Source organism: Sphaerodactylus townsendi, linkage group LG03 (assembly GCF_021028975.2).
Source record: "Sphaerodactylus townsendi isolate TG3544 linkage group LG03, MPM_Stown_v2.3, whole genome shotgun sequence".
NCBI lineage: Eukaryota > Metazoa > Chordata > Lepidosauria > Squamata > Sphaerodactylidae > Sphaerodactylus > Sphaerodactylus townsendi.
This window is the reverse complement of record NC_059427.1, coordinates 144,029,256-144,051,616: the sequence shown is the minus strand read 5'-3', so window position 1 is coordinate 144,051,616 and position 22,361 is coordinate 144,029,256. Positions and strand designations below refer to the sequence as shown.

General features: G+C 52.2%; 2 protein-coding genes across 2 annotated transcripts in view; one reads left to right on the top strand and one right to left on the bottom strand.

Annotated features, from left to right (window-relative positions):
• DENND1C (DENN domain containing 1C) overlaps positions 1–3,193 on the top strand; it is a 61,471-nt gene extending 58,278 nt beyond the window's left edge. Inside the window, exons 22-23 of the mRNA XM_048490386.1 lie at positions 1,759–1,972; positions 2,474–3,193. Coding sequence (XP_048346343.1) covers positions 1,759–1,972; positions 2,474–3,034 — 775 coding nt within the window. The 3' untranslated portion in view covers positions 3,035–3,193. The remainder of the gene's footprint in view (positions 1–1,758; positions 1,973–2,473) is intronic.
• A 6,362-nt stretch (positions 3,194–9,555) lies between these two features.
• The window catches only part of CRB3 (crumbs cell polarity complex component 3), a 29,707-nt gene continuing 16,901 nt past the window's right edge, over positions 9,556–22,361 (bottom strand). The window contains exons 2-4 of the mRNA XM_048487841.1: positions 16,852–17,082; positions 12,462–12,514; positions 9,556–10,273 (exon numbers count right to left, since the gene is read on the bottom strand). Of these exons, the coding sequence (XP_048343798.1) occupies positions 10,070–10,273; positions 12,462–12,514; positions 16,852–16,927 (333 nt within the window). The 5' untranslated portion in view covers positions 16,928–17,082 and the 3' untranslated portion in view covers positions 9,556–10,069. The remainder of the gene's footprint in view (positions 10,274–12,461; positions 12,515–16,851; positions 17,083–22,361) is intronic.

The following is a 22,361-nucleotide window of genomic DNA, read 5'->3' as shown; positions in this document are numbered from 1 at the left end:
CGAGCCGGGAGTGGGGGCAGTGAGCGAGCAAGACCAGGAGGTTGTAGTATTATTCCTGCTTTTCTGCTTCTATCATTCATTTTCTTCACTGCTTCTTGCATGCCGTGTCTGAGACTCACAGACTCTTTTTGTTTGCATAGTCTTCTAGTTTTACAAACATAGTCCTGCTACACTGCAGAAGTGGCGTGGGAGGTTAAGAGCTCATGTATCTAATCTGGAGGAACCGGGTTTGATTCCCAGCTCTGCCGCCTGAGCTGTGGAGGCTTATCTGGGGAATTCAGAGTAGCCTGTGCACTCCCACACACGCCAGCTGGGTGACCTTGGGCTAGTAACAGCTTCTCGGAGCTCTCTCAGCCCCACCTACCTCACAGGGTGTTTGTTGTGAGGGGGGAAGGGCAAGGAGATTGTCAGCCCCTTTGAGTCTCCTTACAAGAGAGAAAGGGGGGATATAAATCCAAACTCTTCTCTTCTTCTTCTTCTACACTGCCATGCTGGCTGAAAGAGGGCATTCTTGTTACACCTGCTGTTCTGCCTTGAGTCTTTGCAAGAAAGGTGGGGTATAAGTGGAGCAAATAAATAACGCGCTCTGTCTGGTGTAAGCATTTTCGCATTCAAACGAAGTATAAAGCAGCATTTTAGCATAATTTCGTTGTAGGGTTGCCAGGTCTCCTCTGGCCACCATTATGTGACAGTTGCTAGATCCAGGCTGGGAAACTTCTGGAGATTTGGGGATAAAGCCTGAAGAGGAGAGGGACCGCAGTTCGGTACAATTCCACAGAGGCCACCCTCCGAAGCAGCCATTTGGAATTGATCTCTGTAATCTGGAAGAAGAAGAAGAGTTTGGATTTATATCCCCCTTTCTCTCCTGTAAGGAAATTCAAAGTGGCTGAGAATCTCCTTTCCCTTCCCGCCCCCCACCCCCAACAAACACCCTGTGAGGTGGGTGGGGCTGACAGAGCTCCAAAGAACTGAGACTAGCCCAAGGTCACCCAGCTGGCACGTGTTGGAGTGCACAAGCTAACCAGGTTCCCCAGATAAGCCTCCACAGCTCAAATGACAGAGCGGGGAATCAAACCCAGTTCTCCAGATTAGAGTGCACCTGCTCTTAACCACTACACCACGCCGGGTCCCACCTGGAGGTTGGCATCTCTATTTTCCTGCCTTCTCTGTAAAGATCCTGTAAACAGGAGCCAGAAATAAGATACTGGAAGAGGGGTGTGTGTGTGATGTATTTCCCTCACATACACATGGGCACATGTTAATGTTGGACAGATTTATGGTGGAGAAGTCGATCTATGGCTGCCAATCTTGATCTCAGATTGCAAATGCCTGAGCAGACCAGGTGCTCAGGAGCAGCAGCAGCAGCAGCAGCAGAAGGCCCTTGCTTTCACATCCTGCAGGTGAGCACCCAAAGGCACCTGGTGGGCCACTGCGAGTAGCAGAGTGCTGGACTAGATGGACTCTGGTCTGATCCAGCAGGCTAGTTCTTATGTTCTTAAGGCCCTTGCTTTCACATCCTGCCTGTGAGCTCCCAAAGGCACCTGGTGGGCCACTGCGAGTAGCAGAGTGCTGGATTAGATGGACTCTGGTCTGACCCAGCAGGCTCGTTCTTATGTTCTTAACTTTTAAAAATCCCCTTTGTCCACTTGCAGTCGTCCTAGGATGCTTTGTGCTGAGTTACGTCAAGACTCTTTCAGATTGTGTCCTTTGCGCATCCAAACGCACTTGCTTTTCCATGGATATTCTTGCCTCTTCCAGCACAGCTCCCGCACTTTTCCCCTTGGAGCCTGACGCCTTCGCTGCTGGAGGTGAAGACTTCGACCCGGGATTCCTGGAACCAGGTGGGCTTGACCTTTTGGGAGAGATCTTTGAGACACTAAGCTTCTTGGAGCCGAGCCGATCAGGGCAGCCTCTTTTCGGAACCCGCAGCTTGGACTTTTCCAGCCTGGACGACATGAACTTTTACACCCAGGTAGGCCCTTGAAGGTCAGAGTTTAGGGCCCTCTTGGCGTGTGGACCGCCACAAAAGAAGGGAAGGTAACAGAGGTGGGATCCAGCAGGTTCTCACAGGTTCCCGAGAGTAGGTTCCTAATTATTTGCGTGTGCCGAGAGAGGGTTACTAATTGGTGATTTTGCCACGTGATTTTTGCCCTGGTTACACCCCTCCTCTCAGCAGTAGCGCGCAGAACTTGAAGCAGTCTAGCAGGAGGTGCACTGGCGTGCGTGGCAGCCTGCGCCTGCGTGCATTCGTTTCCCGCCCAAGGACCGGCGCAGCGGCTGCATCCTTGCCACAGCCCTGCCCAGGAATGCCCCGCCCCCGGAATGCCCGGCCACGCCCCCGTCGTGCCCAGCCCAGCCCCATTGGTGCTACGCCACAGTTTGAATCCCACCCCCGTGGGAACCTGTTACTAAAATTTTTGCATCCCACCACTGGAAGGTAACCCCCATAACTGACTCCCCTTGTCTATTGCAGCTGAGACCCAGCGAGGAGACCCTCCACGAAACTCTGTCTGAGGAACAGGACGACGGCAGCTCTTCCCTTGAGGCCCTGGCCTCTCTTGAGGAGGAGGAAAATTTGCAGGGTGCTTTGCTGCCATCCAGAGGTGGTGGCAGCCCTGAGACCCCGGACAGTCCCAGCTCTGAGAACATACCAGTTCCGCTGCAGGAGGAAGCAGAGGAGGCAACGGCTCCTTCTGATTGTGATCTGCCCCGGGATGCACAGACCCACAACGCTGATACCGAGGCTTCCACTCCTAGTGGAAGTGAATTGGACACACAGGAGGTTGGACAGCCATTTAGGGCCGATCAAACACTTGCTTCCCTAGCAGCGCCCACACTCCCCGAGGCCGAACTGCCAGGACCCAGCGGCTCTGACGTCCAATCCCCTGCAGCAATGTTTCACGTGGACTCGGGCTTTCCAGCACAGGAAACTACCTTAACTGTTGGCCGGGTCACCAGCCCTCCCCACCCTTCAGTTGCCAGGAATTTGACCCAGACCCGGGTGTCTGAATTGAAGAAGAGATTTGAGGCTTAGGAGGCTGCTGAAATCAAGCCCACTGTGCCTCCGGGAGAAAGTGACCTTCCGTGCGGAGCTTGTCGAGCTGGCTCCAGACAAAAGCATTCAACAGTGTTGTTATATTCTGAAAAACCACTTTTTAAAAAATAGTCCATTAAAGTGACTCCTGTACACACAGACACACTTAATTATGCATCCGTTTAGAAAATAGGCTTACCTGGAAAGACCTATCTAAGGTGTTGAACACATTTCAGCCATCATAAGTGCTCTTTGGACACTGGGGCCGGGGCCGTGGCTCCGTGGTAGAGCACTAGGAAGGACTTCTTAACAGTGGCTCATTCTGCACAGCACAAATGTAACATCTTTAGGACGCTATGAAAAGCGATTTGCCGAAGAACTTCATGCTGCTCTCCTCCCCCCCCACCACCATGAGTTCAGCTCATTATATCCCCCTCAACTGAGTTCTTCAAAAATCGCTAAGCTAGCAATCTTGACCCCAACCTGGGCTGCAGACAATTCCAGCCTGTGAAGCCGGCACCACCAGGCAGGCAGCGCTTTATTTCTTACGCCCAAGCCTCTGGCTTCCGTTTCTGCTGCTGTCGCCCACCCTTTTGTGTGTTGCAGCAGTTTCTCCTGGAGGATTACCCCAGAGGTGAAGCTATAAGGGGGTGGGGGTGCCCTGTGCACCAGGGGCATGCCTGGGGTACGTAAAATCGCCCCCTCCCCCCATGATACCCCGCCCCCCTCCGTGGCACCCCCCCCCCCTTACCTTAGTTCAGCCTGAAAAAGTTGAGGCTGAAAAACCAGCCTATTCAGTTCAGGCTGAAAAGGCACCCTGGTGGGAACTACACTACCCAGGAGACCTTGCGAGCCCCTGCGTCTCCTGGGAAGTGCAGGTTCCACCAGAACACTTTTTCAGCCTGAACTTTCTCAGGCTGCACTAAGGTAAGTGGGTTTGTTTGTTTTTTGCTGCGGTGGGGGGCACGGACCATGGGTCCACCCCAGGCAGTTTGGCCCAGCTACACCTCTGGATTACCCACAGAGGTTTCCTCTGCTTGCAGCTAATTCATTTGCTATTTCACTGTCAAAAGTAGATTAATAAAGTCACATCTTATCTAGCGATCCCCTGCATGTGCCATCCTTCCCTTTTTTTAGTTGTTGCTTTTGAGGGGTATGCCTGCAAAGCTACGGCGAGATGTGCCTATTTGTGTCATCATAGCTTCGCAGACATCCCCCTCAAAACAACAAAAAAAGGAAAAATGACAGGGGATCGCTGGGGTAAACAAATCTTATTCATCTACTTTTGACAGTGAAATAGCCAACAGATCAGCTCCAAGCAGAGGAAACCTCCGTGGGGAGTCTCCACAGAGAATTTGCAGCAGCACACAAAACGGCGGGGGCCACCGTGAAACTGGCGTGAGCTCCATGCAGCAGGCAGGGAAAAAAGGTCCGTTTTGGCTGACACGCTTGTGCTCGCCCGTGCTGTGGGAACACACAATGCTAAACCAGGTATTTTTATAACCTTCTAAAGATGTTGGTTATATTTATGCTGTGCGGAATCCACCAGGTGACAGCAGTTCCTCAGCACATCAAGCTTCCCCCAGGCGGAGGCATAGTGGGGGCAACTGGAGCCCAGGCCAAAATGGCGCCACTTGCGCCCTCCGCCCCACTCCCTGCGCCCCACTTACCTGAGCCAGTGGTAGTCCCGGCCAGTCTGGTAGGGCAGGGCCAATGGGTGCCCTGATGCAGCCCCCGCTGTGCCGGGTGGGGCTGAGGGGCACTCGGCTGCAGCCTCTGCTGGGCCTGGCAGGGCCCGGGCGAGAGGTGTCCTGCAGTGGCCCTGCGAGGCGAGGGGTGTGGGGGGCGATTTTCCGTGACCGAACAGGGGGCCACCTAGGACATTTGTCCCCACCCTGCCCAATGGTAGCTACACCACTGCCCCCTAGCGATGGTGGGCTCTCTTTCTCTGGAGGTTTTGAAACAGATGGAAGACGGCCATTTGACAGCAATGCTGGTTTTGTTCATTCATTCATTGGATTTATTTGCCGCCCTCCCCCGGAGGGCTCAGGGCGGCACACGACATAACAAAACTATACTATAACAATATTTAAAATCTATACAATACAGTACTTTGAATAAAACCAGAAACACCTCGGATGCCGATTCAAAACCCTCCCACCCATACCAATATATCTAAACTAAATTTAATCATGAGAGGTCGGGGGGGGGGGGGGAGAGAAATTGTGAATTTCCTGTGATGTTCAGAGACTAGATGACTCTGGAGGTCCCAAACAATTCTATGATTCTATCTGCTTGGCACGCAGCAGGCCCCACATTCAATGGCCAGCACCTCCAAAGCATCAGGTAGAATGTGATGTGCAAGGCCTCTGCCGGAGACCCTGGAGAGCTACTGCCAGTCAGAGTGGGCAATACTGACTGTGATGGATAGCCTGGTTCAGTGTAGGGCAGCTTTGTGTCTCTACAGTTGTCCAACAGACAGCCTGAGATGGAGCTGAGACTTCCTTCCAGGCTCTCCAAATCTAGAAATCCTAAATTCCTTTCATAACACGAGATATAGAGAGCCAGCTTGGTGTAGTGGTTAAGAGCAGGTGCACTCTAATCTGGAGAACGGGTTTGATTCCCCGCTCTGCCACTTGAGCTGTGGAGGCTTATCTGGGGAACCAGATTAGCTTGTGCACTCCAACACAAGCCAGCTGGGTGACCTTGGGCTAGTCACAGCTCTTCGGAGCTCTCTCAGCCCCACCCACCTCACAGGATGTTTGTTACGGGGGGGAGAAGGGGGGATATAAATCCAAATTCTTCTCAATCTGTTCCTCAATCTTTCCCTTTTCATACTTGGGCTGCTCCATAACTTGCAGGAGATATATGTTACAAACCACACCTGGAACCCTTCAATCCTGGGGTAAAACGTTGCCTCTGCAGCCAAGGCCTCAAGAGGACATGCATGCCTGTTACTGTAGAGGTGGAGGAGACGGCCAGACACAGTAATTTGGATGAGATTTTATATCCCCAAGTTTAGTGAGGTTTATAACTATAACGCTGTTGTCAATCACATGGTTTTTCCTAAACTCTCTTCGAACTCAGAAGCATATCTTCCAAGTATGTCATCCAGGGCAATCAAGGGCAAGCCCCATCCCAACTCTATGTGGAACTGGGGGGAAGGGGGGGATGCATTTCCAGGCTGGGCTTGGCTGGGATCAGCTTTGAACTGCAGGCTCCACTTTCAAATCCTGCAGTCTAAAGCTGGATCCAGCCAGGCCAAACCCAGCCTGGAACTGCAGGCCCCACCCTGCTGGCTTCGCTTCAAAAGCTCTGCCTCTAAAGTCATATGGACTTCAGAGGTGGAGCCAGACAGTATAAAGCTGCATCCAACCAAGGCAGTTCTTGAGCTGTGGGGGCTTATCTGGTGAACCAGATTAGCTTGTGAACTCCAACACATGCCAGCTGGGTGAACCCGGCCTAGTCACAGCTCTTCGGAGCTCTCTCACCCGGAGACGATTGTGAGTTGGCAAGAATATTACTGTATTATACCCAGCTGAGGTCCCTCCCCCTCCCAAGCTCCACCCTTCCCAGGGTCCCCCCCCATTTTCCCTAGATCAGGGGTCTGCAACCTGTGGCTCTCCAGATGTTTGTGGTCTACAATTCCCATCAGCCCAATCAGTAGTCCATGAACATCTGGAGAGCCGCAGATTGCAGACCCCTGCCCTAGATACTGGTGGGGCGGGGAAGAGCGGGCAAAAAGCTCAAATTTTGCTCCGGGCTCCGTTTTTCCTAGATACACCTCTGCTTGGAGGAACAGTCGAGAACCCAGCAGTCCTGGTGCGGTCAAAGAGCAGGGCGGCCTCGTCTTTTCTCTGATGCTCTTCCAAGGCATGGAGGCGGGGCGAGGCAGAAAGACAGCAATACTGGAAATCAGTTTAATTTTAAAAAAACAAAGAAGGAAAGGCAATGAATGAAAACAGAAAAAAACAAAGTGAGATGATACATGGACAAGTCAGCCAGGGGAGAAAAGGGGATCCAACCCCCTCGCAAGCTGCTCCCACTCTTCCTCCTTCCTGTGTCGGGAAGGAGTCCGTCTGGAAGCATCGCAAGAGAAATGTCTATCCGCAAGCCGCAAAAAGCCCCGTGGGGCGGCCGACAGTGTGGAGCTCAGCCCTTGTGGAACCAAATCCGATACGACGCTTGGGTTGTCGGGCGCTGGCAGCTTCACGTCTGGTTCCAGAGCCACACTTGTTTAGAAATGGTCGGAATTGATTGGGCAGGGCAGCCTACCTGTTTGAGGATGTGAAAGAACAACGGGACCATGAGCACAGCGCCGCCTGCAGGGTGGAAAAACCTCACCCCCTGCTCGTCTTCCCGCCTCCCTCCAAACCATGAGCTGCGGAAGGCCTGCGAGGTCCGGCACTCAGGCAGCTGCTCTGTGGGCCGTTTCACACATGACACAGAGCAGACCCAAGCCAGCAGCCAGCTCCACCAGCCCTCCAACTCCAATGCACAAACCGGTATGTTCACACTGTTCACTATGTGTTCCCACTGCTAAGCAGCAGGTGTAAGCCAACAGAAGAAGAAGAAGAGGAGTTGGATTTATATCCCCCCCCCCTTTCTCTCCTTCAGGAGACTCAAAGGGGCTGACAATCTCCTTGCCCTTCCCCCCTCACAACAAACACCCTGTGAGGTGGGTGGGGCTGAGAGAGCTCCGAGAAGCTGTGACTAGCCCAAGGTCCCCCAGCTGGCGTGTGTGGGAGTGCACAAGCTAATCTGGTTCACCAGATAAGCCCCCACAGCTCAAGTGGCAGAACGGGGAATCTCCAGATTTGAGTGCACCTCCTCTTAACCACTACGCCACGCTGGCTCAGAGGGCGCAGTTCCAAACCAATGTACATTTCAAGGTGCCTGCAGCAAAAATGTTAATTGATGCAACGAACATTTGCCTTTTCCTTCTTCACTGTATTCCACACAGACAAATCTCACCCGGGGCCGAAAGGGAGGCTCAGCAACCCTTTTTGCAGCTCATGCAATTGACGGCACACCTGAGGGGGATTGGGACCGTTTCCCCCGCGTGACCCATGTCTTGTTGAGAGTGAATACTAAGCAGATCCCATTCACATTTCTCCAAGGAGGAGGTCAGCATTTCGAACACAGGCAAGCAAACTCGTCCCGAGGCAAAGCAGAGCAGCCACTTCCAAGTGGTGGATTTTGGATGCTGTTAAGAACCACATCCTAAGAGATGTGGCCATAAATGGGGCATAATTCACTAGGGAGATGATTGTGAGTTGGCAAGAATATTACCATATTATATCCGGCTGAGGTCCCTCCCCTTCCCAAACTCCGCCCTCCTCGGGCTCCACCCCCATATCTCCAGGAATTGTCTCACTTTGTGCTGGCACCCCTAACAGAAAGGAAGGCGGTGTAGCCACAGGTCACAACTGACCTTCCTTGCCAACCTCCTGTTCACTGCATCAGGGCATTTGCTAGACTTCCAAGGGCTGTGCCAATTAGAAAAGGGACCTTCCATCTGCACACAACGTGGCCAGGAGTTTGATCGGCTCTGACATTTTACCCTTCAGTCTACGAAGGTTGCTCTGTTTACCACAAAAAGAAGAAGAGTTTGGATTTATACCCCACCTTTCTCTCCTGTAAGGTGACTCAAGGTGGCTTACAAGCTCCTTTCCCTTCCCACAACAGACACACCTTGTGAGGCAGGTGGGGATGAGAGAGTTTGAAGAGAACTGTGACTAGCCCAAGGTCACCCAGTAGGAATGCGGAAACACATCTGGTTCACCAGATAAGCCTCTGCCACTCAGATGGAGGAGTGGGCAATCAAACCCGGTTCTCCAGATTAGAATCCATCTGCTCTTAACCACTACACCACGCTGGCTCTCAACATTAGAAACTCTTCTCCCTTTTACACAGGAGCTGGGTAACATGTTAAAACAAAACCGTTTAGTTCAGAACAGGCTTTTGTGAGTCAGAGTTGATTTTTCCAACTGCCCCCAGATCAAGACACAATCAGCTGCCCCTGAGAAGGCTCCACTCCCAACTGCAGAGAAGTCAGAGAGCAAAAAGGATGTCAAAGTGGTGCAAAGACTGGAATTCAGAGTTAAAGTGACCAGGAGCGACAGCCAAGAGCCTGAGCTCCAAATCCCCTCGGCCTCTCCCTGCCCCTGTGAACTCAGGCAAACCACTCAGCCCAGCCTCTGCCTCCCAACAGGAAGAAATTAACACTGCATACGCATGATGAAAAGCTTTGTGGATGCTTGGAATTACTGTTATGCACAAAGCACAGGCCAATTTCTCAGCAACTTGAATAAAAAGATCCCAAGCCTCCTCTGAGGTCCGGGACTCTCCTTTTGTCTGTATCCAAGGCTTGAGTTGGCAATGCGCTTCGGCCAGCCTTTGCTGCGAGATCCGGGAGTCACCTTTCCACCCAGGAAACCAAATGCACCAAACAGCACGCAAACACAAGTCCCTTTAAGGGCCAGCTGCCATCTTCTCCCAGTACGCTGAAAAAAAGGAGCTGCGTTTTCTTTTTTATTAAATAGTGTCACCCTTCAAGGCATAGTGCAATCCACTTGCTTTAAAAAAAAATTAAATATACAACTCTGACCCCCACTTCCCCACACACACGCATCAGACCACCAGTGGCAAGCCTCAGAAAGCCACACGGCAACTCCAGCATGCTTTCCTAGACCCGCAAAGCCATCACCAGCACTGGCTCCAGCAGCAACCCTGCACAATCCACCGGCAGAGAGGAGAGTTCTTCATTTCGTGCGGCACAAAGAAAGGAGAGTCCCGCACCAGGCAGTTGGCACCAGCTAGCCATCTCTGTTCGACAAGCAGGCAGAAAAGAGATCTGAGTTTGCCGGTGTGTCAAGCGACAGCAGCCGGCACTCGGCTTCCTCCAAAGCCCCTCAACAGCCATGGGGATCTTTCTCTTCGAGGGCAGTTTGCAGCCAGAAGATCCGTCTCGCTTTTTAAGTCCCAAGAGGCTCGGCGCAAAGTATCGCCCCAGAGCAGCGCTCGCTCCCCGCTTCAGATGAGTCGTTCTTCAGGAGGCAGCTTGAGGTTGGAATTCGTCACCACGCGGGCACCCACCTGCTCCTCGCTGCTTGGCCGGTAGGTGCCTTCGGTCTGGCGCTTCTCCCGGACCTTGAGTCCCATGAAGATCAAGAGGCCGATCAGCAGCAGCCCAAAAAAGACAACCGGGACAGCAATGGCTGCAGCGAGTTCCGAGCTCTGCCCCAAGGAAGCAAAGAGAGACCGCACGGTGACTGCCAGACGGACTGGACAGGCACGCAAAAAATCAGATGGCTACCTGCAGTGGCGTACCAGGCCTAAATGGTGCCCGGGGGCTCCTCACGCCTCCTCCTCCCGCCCAGCTCCCCATGTTCCCCCCTTGTGCCCCACTTATGGGAGCCAGCAGGGAGGGTGGGGCTTAGATGGGCACCGCGGCCACAGGCCAGCTCCTGGGCTCCTGGACCAGCAAGCCCCGCCTCCCTAGCCTCCGTGCAGGTCAGCTCTTGCCTTCCCCAGAGCCTGTGGAGGGCAGCAGTCCGCCTGCAGGGAGGCCGGGGGCAGGGCTTGGCAGAGGGCAGCTCGGATGGGTGCTGCGGGGGTAGGCTGGCTCCTGCCCTCTCCAGCCTCCCTGGGGGGTGGGTGAACAGGAGCCAGCCTGCAGCCGCGGCACACACCTTGGCCAGTGAGCAGCACCCCGGCACAGGGGAGCCGCTGGGCATTGGCTGGGTAGCTGCACCGCGGGAGAGGCAGGGTGCAGAGACCCGGACAGCGTCCAGCCCCCCCTCCCCATGTGACAAAACGGTGTGCACCTGGGCATGTGGGATACCCCTGCATACCTGCCCACCCCCACCCCCCGCTGCCTGCTTTTTAAACATTTGGGTGCTCAGTTGGAGAAGTACAATATTGCCAGGCATGTCAGGCATCATCTTTTGGGACTTCTAGGAGCCTAGAGTTGCTCACTCCATGTAGCAAAATTCCTGGAGTGTGTGTGTGGGGGGGGGAGGCTGAAAGGGGAGGGACCTCAATGGGGTACAGTGCCATTAAGACCACCCTCCAAAGCAGCCGTTTTCTCTAGGGGAACTGATTTCTGGTCCCTGGAGATCAGTTGTAGTTCGGGGGGGGGGGGGTGTTCCAGGTCGCACATGGAGATTGACAACCCTACAGGAACCCTTCCAAATACTGCTGTCTGAATCAAGTGCTTGACCTCTCATACGGTCAGAAGAACCTGATCTGCAAAATGACCATCACAGGGCCTATGATGACCCCAGTCTCACCCAACTGCCCCAACCGAGCTCACTGTGTCCCAAGATCACAGCTCCCTCTAACCCACCCACAGTCAACGAGCAGCACCAGAGAGAAAAGCTCTCCCCTGCTGCCCCTTTGAGGAGAAGAAGAGTTTGGGTTTATACCCCACCTTTCTCTCCTGTAAGGAGACTCAAGGTGGCTTATCCTTTCCCTTCTACTCCCCACAGCAAACACCTTGTGAGGTGGGTGGGGCTGAGAGAGTCCTGAGAGAACTGTGACTGGCCCAAGGTCATGTTGGAATTTTCATCCTTGTTTGCATGCAGCAGCAGCACAAGCAGCAGGGAATTCTGGGAAGCTGCACGAACATTCTAAAGCTGACGGTTAAGGACCGTTGGTAGTTCTGTTGTTCCCTGACTGCGAGAAAAGAGGTTTCTCTGTGTACTGCTAACCAATGCTATGTAAAAGTGCTTTTTGACTAAGATGCTGCATAAGCTTATTATCACAACCAAACTGTAACGAACGATGAGCCGTGAATGTAACGATATATGTGTGATACTTTGTTGATATGTATATACTGTTTATTTTTCTCTCCCAGTTAAAGTTCTCTTCATGTTTATGAACTTGTGAGGTAAAACGGCTGGTCTTTTGAGAGATAACTATTCTTGTTTAACGTGCCACGCAATTCACATTTCTGCTCGTTACTCTGCTTGACAGGATTATATATTCTAAATATACCTGTTGCCCTTCAGGTCACCCAGCAGGAATGTAGGAGTGCGGAAACACATCTGGTTCACCAGATAAGCCTCTGCCACTCAGTTGGAGGAGTGGGGAATCAAACCCAGTTCTCCAGATTAGAATCCATTAGCCATCACACCACGCTGGCTCTCAGAATTATGTCAGATCACGACGACTCGTTCACTGGCTACTAATTCTTGCTCTATTTATTGCAGCTCCCTTTGTGTAATGATGGAACAATGACGTGGGGAGTTGCCACACCAGGCCAGGGCATATGAAGGATCAACCCCCCCCCACCACCACCACCACGTCACCACAACAAGAAGGGGAATACCCACAGAAAGGGGACCTCCTCCAGACCCAGAGAGACACTCTGCTTGCCTGGCACCCCTAAAAAGCTCTTAGACCGGCAGACGGACACACATACCGAAAGGCGATACGGAGCAGAGGTCGACGTGGGCTCCACTGTGCTGTTTGTGGCTTGATTTGGGAGGAGACAAAACACAGAGTTAGGAACAGAGAGGAAAAAAGAAGGGCTGACTCAGGCTTAGTTCAGGCATCCTCTTAGGGCCGCAGATCCTCCCAATAAACGCAGCTGATTCCTACTGAATCGGCCCATGAGTGTTGGGCATAAAACAGGCATTTGGGAAAGCCAGTTTCAGAAGTGGCTTTCTCCGTAGCCATGCTGCCGTCTGTCAATAAAGGCTTCTGATTGAAATCACTGGGTCTGACGTTGGTCGCAGAGCCACGGCTTGACATTCGAGGTCAGACTTGTCTGCTCAGACTGGCAGCGGCTCTGCAAGGTCTCAGGCAGGGTTGTTGTAAGCCTCCGCAGCTCAAGTGGCAAAGAGGGGAATCAGACCTGGTTCTCCAGATTAGAGTGCACCTGTCCTTCCCCACTACGCCACTGCTGATCAGTGCTTGCAGATACCACGGCACCCACCAACATGTCTTTTGGCATCTACCAAGCATTTTTAGGAAGTGGCCAGGTAGGCCAGGTACGACTTTTGCCCAGCAAGGCTTTCCACTGGCCACTGGACTGGCAATGCAGATTAAAACAAATGCTGCTGTGGCAGCAGCTGCCACCACAACCACAAGGACTGTCCCTGTGGGACGGAAGGGAAGCGGCAGCAGCCATTTTGTCTCCAGCCTGCACAAGCCATTCTGTGCTGTGCCAGAGTTCAAAACATGCCCACAGGCTCAAAAAGGCAAGGGGCCTCTGATCTAGCCAGTGCGGTGTAGTGGTTAAGAGCAGGTGGATTCTAATCTGGAGAACCGGGTTTGATTCCCCTCCTCCACCTGAGTGGCAGAGGCTTATCTGCTGAACCAGATGTGTGTGTCCGCACTCCTACATTCCTGCTGGGTGACCCTGGGCTTATCACAGGTTGTTCAAGACTCTCTCAGCCCCACCTGCCTCACAAGGTGTCTGTTGTGAGGAGAGGAAGGGAAAGGAGCTTGTCAGCCACCTTGAGTCTCCTTCCAGGAGAGAAAGGTGAGACACAAATCCAAACTCTTCTTCATCTAGTTGTGGATGCCCCAAATCTGCTTTCTGTTTGCCCTTCACAGGGGCAGGAAGTTTTCCTGCAATCAGGAATGGTGAAGAGAGGCTGCGAAGTTTCAAGAAGGATTCGCCAATGGGAGAAGAACAACTGAATTTGAACCTGCAAGCTCCTTAGAAATCAACAAGATTTTGCGGGCACAAGCCTTCAAGTGTCAAAGCTCCTTTGTCAGAGCTCGGTCCATCGAAAGCTTATACCCGAAAATCTTGTTGGTCCCTTGTGCCACCCGACTCAAATCTAGCTCTTGTACTGCAAACCAACAAGGTCACCTTCTGATACTAACAAGAGTAAGCACACTGCCTTTAGCCCTTCCTGGGACAGGTGGAGGGCACATTTAGGCAGAGGTGGAACGCTCACGGGACATGTGAGTCACATGCCCCTGGGCACACGCCAGCTGGTCACATGGGGGACGGAGAATTGCCCCCCACACCCCCTCCCCTCATTGGCGGCCCCACCAGGCCGGGGGGGTTTTGGTGGTGGCCCAGCCACGTAAGTGGGGTACGGGGGGACCATTTCCCCCCCCCCCACATACACACACCCCTCTTCATTTGGGCCACCTCTGCTCTTGCCCTGCAAGGATCGAAAGCAGAGCAACCAGCTTTCTACTGCTCTCCCTTCTCTGTGAATGTCAGAATCCACACCTTCCTCAGTACTGCGACGGAACAGGTGACTCATCTGGATCCTGGCCACAAGTCAGCCTGTGCAACCTGTTGAGGCCACACCCTGAGAGTGCTTTGCTGGTCACAGGTGGAGCTGGCTGGAAACAAGCCCACGCCAAGGAACTTCTTCCTCCCTCCCTCTCTCTCTGTGTCGCCAGAATGACACACTCCAAGGAAGGGGAGTTTCACTTCTGCTTTCAGGAACACTCTGCCTTCGGATGACGCCTGGATCAACAGGAACTCCGTTTAACGACCCTTCCCAAATTGTTATTCTCTTGCTCACTACAAGGTAGTGACTCACCCCACCCCACCCCCACCCCCGTAACACTAGAGGCCAAACCAATTTGGTTCTAAATAAAGGCTCTTCAATATATATTGTGTGTCAAATATTCTGCAAATGCTTTGTGTGTGTTAAATGGCATCAAGTTGCTTCTTTTTGGGGCTGCCGCTGATCGGCATCTTGGTATTGGAAGAAGAAGAAGAAGAGTTTGGATTTATATCCCCCCCCCTTTCTCTCCTGTGAGGAGACTCAAAGGGGCTTATAATCTCCTTTCCCTCTCCCCGCCCCCAACAAACACCCTGTGAGGTGGGTGGGGCTAAGAGAGCTCTGAAGAACTGTGACTATCCCAAGGTCACCCAGCTGGCATGTGTTGGAGTGCACAAGCTAATCTGGTTCACCAGATAAGCCTCCACAGCTCAAGTGGCAGAGCTGGGAATCAAACCCGGTTCTCCAGATTAGAGTGCACCTGCTCTTAACCACTACTCCATTTGGGTCAAGGAGAAGCGCCAGACAGAAGGCACCGACCGGCCAAGCAATGAGGACCAGGTGTGTGCCCACATGGCTTATGGCGACCCTGTGAATTAATCATCTCCGAAGCTTCCGGTCGTTCACAGCCTTGCTTGGGTCTCGCAAACCAAAGGCTGTGGCTTCCTTGCTCGAGTCAACCCATGCAAACACTCAACAGCAAGATTTCGTCCCGGAGAACTTCAGAGGCCAGCAGGATTTTCCGGGCATCAGCTTTCAAAAGTCAAAATTCCCTTCATCAGATACTGTGAGCTTTGACTCTCAAAAGCTGGACCCGAATCTAGCTCTTCTACTGCAGACCAACATGGCTAACTTTGGAAGATATTTAACCTTATTTGACAGTATCTGAGATTTTTATTGACAGGATTTATATTCTGCCTTTCTGCCAAGCAGAGCACCCACGTGGCTTTCTTCATTCTCCTCTCCTCCGTTTCACCCTTGCGATAACCCTCAGGTCAGGCTGAGAGGGTGTGACTGTCCCAGGCCCACCCAGTGAGCTCCCATGGATCAAGTAGAGATTCGAACCTAGGTCTCCCCAGAATTCAGGGGTCCGCAACCTGCGGCTCTCCAGATGTTCATGGACTACAAATCTCATCAGCCCCTGCCAGCATGGCCAATTGGGAACTGCAGTCCATGAATACCTGGAGAGCCGCAGGTTGCAGACCCCTGCCCCAGATCCTAGCCTGATTCTCTAACCCTATGCCATGCTTGCTCTCATTCGTCCTAAGTTATAAAAACTAATTGTGCCAGTGGATTGCTGGGTCCAACCCAGCATTTGCAAGAAGAGATTTATATCCCCACTTTTTCTCCTGTAAGGAGACTCAAAGGGGCTGACAATCCCCCCACCACCACCACAACAAACACCCTGTGAGGTGGGTGGGGCTGAGAGAGCTCCAAAGAACTGAGTAGCCCAAGGTCACCCAGCTGGCATGTGTTGGAGTGCACAAGCTAATCTAGTTCACCAGATAAGCCTCCACAGTTCAAGTGGCAGAGAGGGGAATCAAACCCAGTTCTCCAGATTAGAGTGCGCCTGTTATGAACCACAGTGGCTGTTCGGAATGCATGGAATGCAAGGGTTTGAAAGTCAACCTGAAGGGTGTTTCTCATCCAAAAGCATGTCAAAGTGAGCAGGCAGCATTTGGTGTCTTGCAGATGGCAGTGATGAGATACATGTTTCACTAAACCAGGGGTCTGCAAGCTGTGGCTCTCCAGATGTTCATGGACTACAATTCCCATCAGCCCCTGCCAGCATGGCCAATTGGCCAGCTTGCAGACCCCTGCACTAAACAAACGATAATATGCTCTTGAGACTCCCCCCAGCACTAGTTAGAAATCTCACATTCACCACCTGTGATGGGAAACTGATCCTTCTGAAAAGTTGCAATATTGTAAAGTATTTTAAAGTATTCACTGCACCCTTCAAATCTGTCTGAAACCCCATCAATCATTTGGCATAACTGCACGGGGGGGGGGGGGTTAGGGAAGTCAAGACCTTTGACACTCGTCTCATGAACTGGGGAAGGGGGCTCCGTCCCTCTGAGACCTTTGGGGGTTTTTCCCCTCCCTAAAGGAACAGTGTGTTGATCTGGGGACGGTGAGCTGGAGAGAGCAGCCAGTCACCCGCTGTACTTCCTTTGCAAACAAAGTTGCACGAGGCACAGCCCACCAGAAACTGGGAATGCAGCCCAGAAACTCTGGCTCCCGGTCAACCCTACTCTGCCCCCAAACCCGAGCCAGCCACAGGCTCTCCCTTCCCCTCACGCTCTCACTGAAGCTGGTGAAAGCGGCACCCACCTTGGCCAAGCACAGAGGGAAGGAGGGACTGTAGAGAGATGGTCACCAGGAATGCCAGCTGGCCGGACCCTGCCATCGCCCTCCCCCCCTCCAGCCGGGAGAGGGGGAAACGCAGAGCTCTTGGAAGCCCTCCAACGAAGACGGTCCCACGCCCACGCACACCTTTTGCACTGGCCGGTGCCTCCAAAACGTTTCGGCCGCGGTGAAGTTCTGCCACGCCAAGTGGGAGTCCTGAAAGGCATGAAAACAAAAATCTGGAATTGACCTGGAATGTAAAGGCTAACCTGATCTTGTCAGGTTTCAGAAGCTAAGCTGGCTAAGCCGTGGTTAGAACTTGGATGGGAGACCGCCAAGGAATACCGGGATCATGACGCAGAGGCAGGCAATGACAAACCACCTCTGAACGTCTGACCTTGAAAACCCTATGGGGTCGCCATAACTTAGTTGTGACTTAACAGCGCGCATACACACATACATACAAAAGAAACAAACTTCAAAATCTAGGGTCACCTGACTCTGGATTGGTGTCAGGACTACGTTTCCCAGAATCCACCAGCCCCCGCCGATTCGCAGCAGCAGGAGAAAGGACCTATCGCAGCCACGGCCCGCCTATTCAAATGTTCCATATATACTGGGACTGAGGGCAAGAACCCTCAGTTTCAGCACCCTGTAGCTAGGGCGACATAAGTCAATACAGTTCATTCCTTTTTTTATAAAGTCGACTTCATTTGAATGTGTTCAGTGTGATCTTCTACTGTCTGCTTAGCAGGGAACTGCAGCCCGCACCACAAGGGCACCGTCAAAGACTTTGGACTTGTTTGCTTAGACTGACGGGGGCTGTTCGGAGTCCATCACATACTACTGTGCCATTTTAACTACAGGTACCTGGATAGCACTGGGTAGCAGAGTGTGTGTGAACAACATCTAGGGATACAGGTGGACTGTAAGCTGAGTATGAGCAGCCAGTGTGATGCAACGACAAAAAAGGCTAATGGGATCTTGGGGTTTTATCTACAGGATCATAACATACAAATCCCAAGATGTCAGAGTCCCGCTGTACACTGCAATGGTCAGGCTGAACCTGGAGCACTGGGTGCATTTCTGGGGGCCTCAGATGATCAGCAGCACTAAAGAGACCTGCAGGCTTCAGATAACAGGACTAATTTATCCCATCAGCCCCAAATGGCCATGCTGGCAGGGGCTGATGGGAATTGTAGTCCATGAACATCTGGAGAGCCGCAGGTTGCAGACCCCTGAGGAAAGGTTGAGAGATTTGGGAAGGTTTGGTCTGGAGAAGAGGAGGTTGTGGGGGGGCAGAATTGCTTTATTGAAGTATTTGAGGGGCTCTCACTCAGAGGAGAGAAGAGTTTGGATTTAAATCCCCCTTTCTCTCCTGTAAGGAGACTCAAAGGGCCTTACAATCTCCTTGCCCTCCCCCCCACAACAAACACCCTATGAGGTAGGAGGGGCTGAGAGCGCGCCGAAGAACTGTGACTAGCCCAAGGTCACCCAGCTGGCATGCGTTGGAGTGTTGTGAGGGATGGTGTCGTCGACTTCAAAATATGCCAAAGTGTAAAAGCCCACCACAAATAATTACATTTCGAAATCTCCACGTCCAGGAACTCAGCTGGGGTTCAACAGCATTTCACAGGATGCTCTTCATGTCTATTAGGGCCATTCCACAAGTCGCCCGGCAACAAATCTGTACATTTGCCAGGCTGTAAATGTGGCTCCAAAATTCAGTCGGTGTGTTTCCAAGCATCTCTCTTGTGTGTGCGTTGGGTGAGTGTGTGGGTAAAGTGTCGTCAAGTCACAACTGACTTCTGGCGGCCCCTCCTGGCAAGAAACATGCAGAGGTGGTTTTGCCCTTGCCTGCCTCTGCGTCGCAACCCTGGATTCCCTGGGTGGTCTCCCATCCAAGTAACAACCAGAGCTGACCCTGGTGAGCTTCTGAGGTCTGACAAGATCAGACTCGCCTGGGCCATCCAGGCCAGGGTGGGGCATTCTGCCCGTGCCGACAATGTGCGCGTCAGCCTGTCTCACGCAGTGGCTTGAACTCTGGAGTTTAAACTGTGTCATGATTAATCTAAACCACTGTTTGCATCCCTGTGACAATGGGAAGGGGTTTGCAGTGTGTCCCTTTGTTCTGAGAAACCAAAGCAGCCTCGGGGAGACAAACGCTGGGCTTTGGTTCTGCAGGGCAAGGAATGCCAGCTCCCCACCAGGAGGAAAGGCTGGCAGAGGGCCCCATGTCCTGGGAGCAGCCTGTGGCTTCTCACACACACTCACACACACAGAGAAGGTGATGATGGATTAAAACCCTGTTCTTTCAAGAGCGGCTCACAGGCCACGGTCACCTACAGTCTAGGGTGGAAAGGGGCTGTTTTTCTTGGGGGGACCTCGTGGTCACTTCCAGCTCTATGATTCTAACGTGAGTAGTGCCGTGTCTAAGACGAAGGGCCCCCGGGGACACGGGCAGAACCAAAACCCCGCAGGAAAAGAAGTTCCTCGCCCTGAAATCTGAAACCTAGGAAAAAAGAATTCTGACCAGCTTTACAATGCTGTTGGAAGAACTACCCAGGTACGGGACGTGAAGTCCTTCGAGCATCCTTAACAGCACCTTATAAAATGTGATTGTTTTATTTGGTGATATAACCAAGGGCCAGGGCTGCGTTGTGGTCAGAGTGTTGGGCTAGGAACTGAGAGGCTCGGGTTCGAATCCCCACTCTGCCATGGAAGCCTGCTGGGTGACCTTGGACCAGTCACAGACTCTCAGCCTAACCTACCTCGCAGGGTTATTAGGAAGATAAAACGGAGGAGTATTATGAAAGCCACTTTGGATCCCCAGTGAGGAAAAAGATGGGGTACACATGAAGTAAGTAAATGCATAAAAAATAAATATCCCACAGGCGATCAGAAAAGTTTTTAATCTATTTTTAAGTGACATGAAGTGGCCTTAACTGTTTCTTCTCTTTCTCAATATATTCGTTCCATTGAATTAATGTTTGCCCAAGACAAGTGGCATTTAGCAGCCAGAAGGCCAGGCACAATAATAATAATAGCAGTCGTAGTAGTAGTAGTATTCAATTTCTTAACTGCTCTACCTCCAAAGGGCTTATGACTCATCAAGATCTGAAAGGCCTGGATTCAGACCCCCGCTTGGCTCCCCTAGGTGCCATTGGCAACACAGTCTCCGTCTCAAGCCCACCTCACAGGGTTGATGGGCAGACAGAGTGAGATGGAGAGATTTCATAACTACAGAGAACCACCAGCATAGCATATTGGTTAAGAGCAGCAGACTCTAAAGCTTGAGAACCAGGTTCAATTCCTTGCTCCTCCAAGTGAAGCCTGCAGGGGTGACCTTAAGCCAGTCACAGTTCTCTCAGAACTCTCTCAGCCCCACCGACCTCACAAGATGTGGGGAGGGGAAAGGAAGGTGACTGTAAGCTGTTTTGAGACTCCTTAAAGATAGAGAAAAGAAGGATATTAAAAACCAGCTCTTATTCTAAATGCAACCTATCCTCAAGCCTTAGGGCAGGGAAAAGGCCTAAAATAGTCTCCAACTGAGGCTTCTGGGTGAGGTCAACGAGGTGCTCAGTTATGCAAGAATTTCATCCCTCAGCCTCTGCAAGCTTCCAAATATCAGCCAGAGATGGGGCAGCCAGATGGGGGAACACAACCCCTCACCCCAAACCACCAGCCGTGGGCGGAGTCTGCAATCTGGCACAGGGGTTTCCCACGTTTGACCCTGGATGGGAAACCACAGGCATTTGTGCCAGGCGGGAAAAGTGTTCCCATTCTGGCTCTCCTGCCAAGATGCAGGGTTGCCAGGCTCTGAGATGGGAAACTCCCGAAGATTTGGGGGGAGGGGAGAGACCTCAGAGCCGGGTATAACACCGTCGAGTCGGGCATCCAAAGCAGCTAGAGAAACAGATCTCTATGATCTGGTGATCAGCACTTAATTCCCAAAGAACTCCAGGCCCCACCCTAGGAGCAAGGCACAGTCTGGAGAAGATGGGGCTCACAACCCCAAATTACTCCCTCAGCGTTCTGTTTTGGCCAAAACTATTTACATCTAGAATTCCTGTAGGTTCATTCCTGTGAATCATTCACTGGTTGCTCCCCTTCTGGAATTAGGCAGGCGACAACCCGGCACAGGGCCTTCTGGGTAATGGCACAAAGGGTGCTTCCGCATTGTCGTGCTCGACCTGAGATCGACTAGAGTCCGACCCGAGTCCTCCTCGCCAAGACAGACGCATAGGCCGGATTCTCGGGGTATCTGACTCTTCGACTCACCTCCCTCTCGCCATTGAATTTCTCGACTCTACTGGGGAGTTGAGTCGACTGGCGGATTCCTCGGAAAGTTGCACTCCTGAGCCGAAGTTTCCGACGGAGTGCGGAATCTCCGGCCACCGACTCTGCCATGTAGCCAATCACAACCAAGCATTTCTCACCATGCGCAGAAGGGGAGACTCGCATGGCGGCGCCTGAAAAGCTTTGGTAAGCATGCGCAGAACGGGGGACACAGCAAACCAATCGAACGCAGCACAGGGAGGTGGTCCCGCCCTCTGAGCTCGGCTCGCGGATGACACGAAAATGGCTGCCAAAAGCGGAGGAACGGAGGACTCGAAGTCAAGGTAAGATCTACCGACACGAAGTCAGAAACCTGAGTTTACTCCGCGTGTCCGGAAGGGCCTCGCAAGCCGGCTCACAAACTTTCACTGTCCCAGGAAGCCCGTGCGCTCTTTTCCCTTCCTGTTCCCAGCGTCCACCAGTGGATGAGACTTTTTTTTATTTCATTTGGCCTTCTGTCAATCATCCCTCCTTCCTAATGTTTTAATTGCTGTTTTAATGTATCTTAACTGTGTTTAATTGTTTTAATGATGTGTGTTTGGGGGGAGGGGTTGGTTTTAGTGGTTTTAAAATGTGATTTTATAATACATGTTTTAAACTGTTAGTCGCCTCGGTGGCCCTGGCGAGAGCAGAAAAGCAGGATGCGAGTTTTGTAAATAAATAAATATAGGATTCTAGACGTTAACAGTTTTGGCCCAAAGGACCTTTCTGCTTTGATGTTGTGATGCTCCAGAGCTGCTCTCAACAGACAAGGCTTGAGAAGTTGTTGTTTTTTCACACGCACCACACCTTCTGCCTGCCAGAAACTTGCAACAGGGAGATTCCCCAGATTACCCGTTCCGTAGGAGTACGCAGCAAGCGCTGTTTCCAGTGCGGAAAACAAGCAGCATTGCACAATGCTTAGAACGTGAAGGGTGTGTTTGTCAAATGAGACCAACAGCCCACTAAGCCCAGCCGTCTCCCTCTTGATGGGACACAGACATCTCTTGCCATTAACAACTGGTCCCTAAAAGGCAGAGATCAGGTCCTCTGGAGAGAATGGCTGCTCAGGCCAGGGGTCTGCAACCTGTGGCTCTCCAGAAGTTCATGGACTACAATTCCCATCAGCCCCTGCCAGCATGGCCAACTGGGAATTGTAGTCCATGAACATCTGGAGA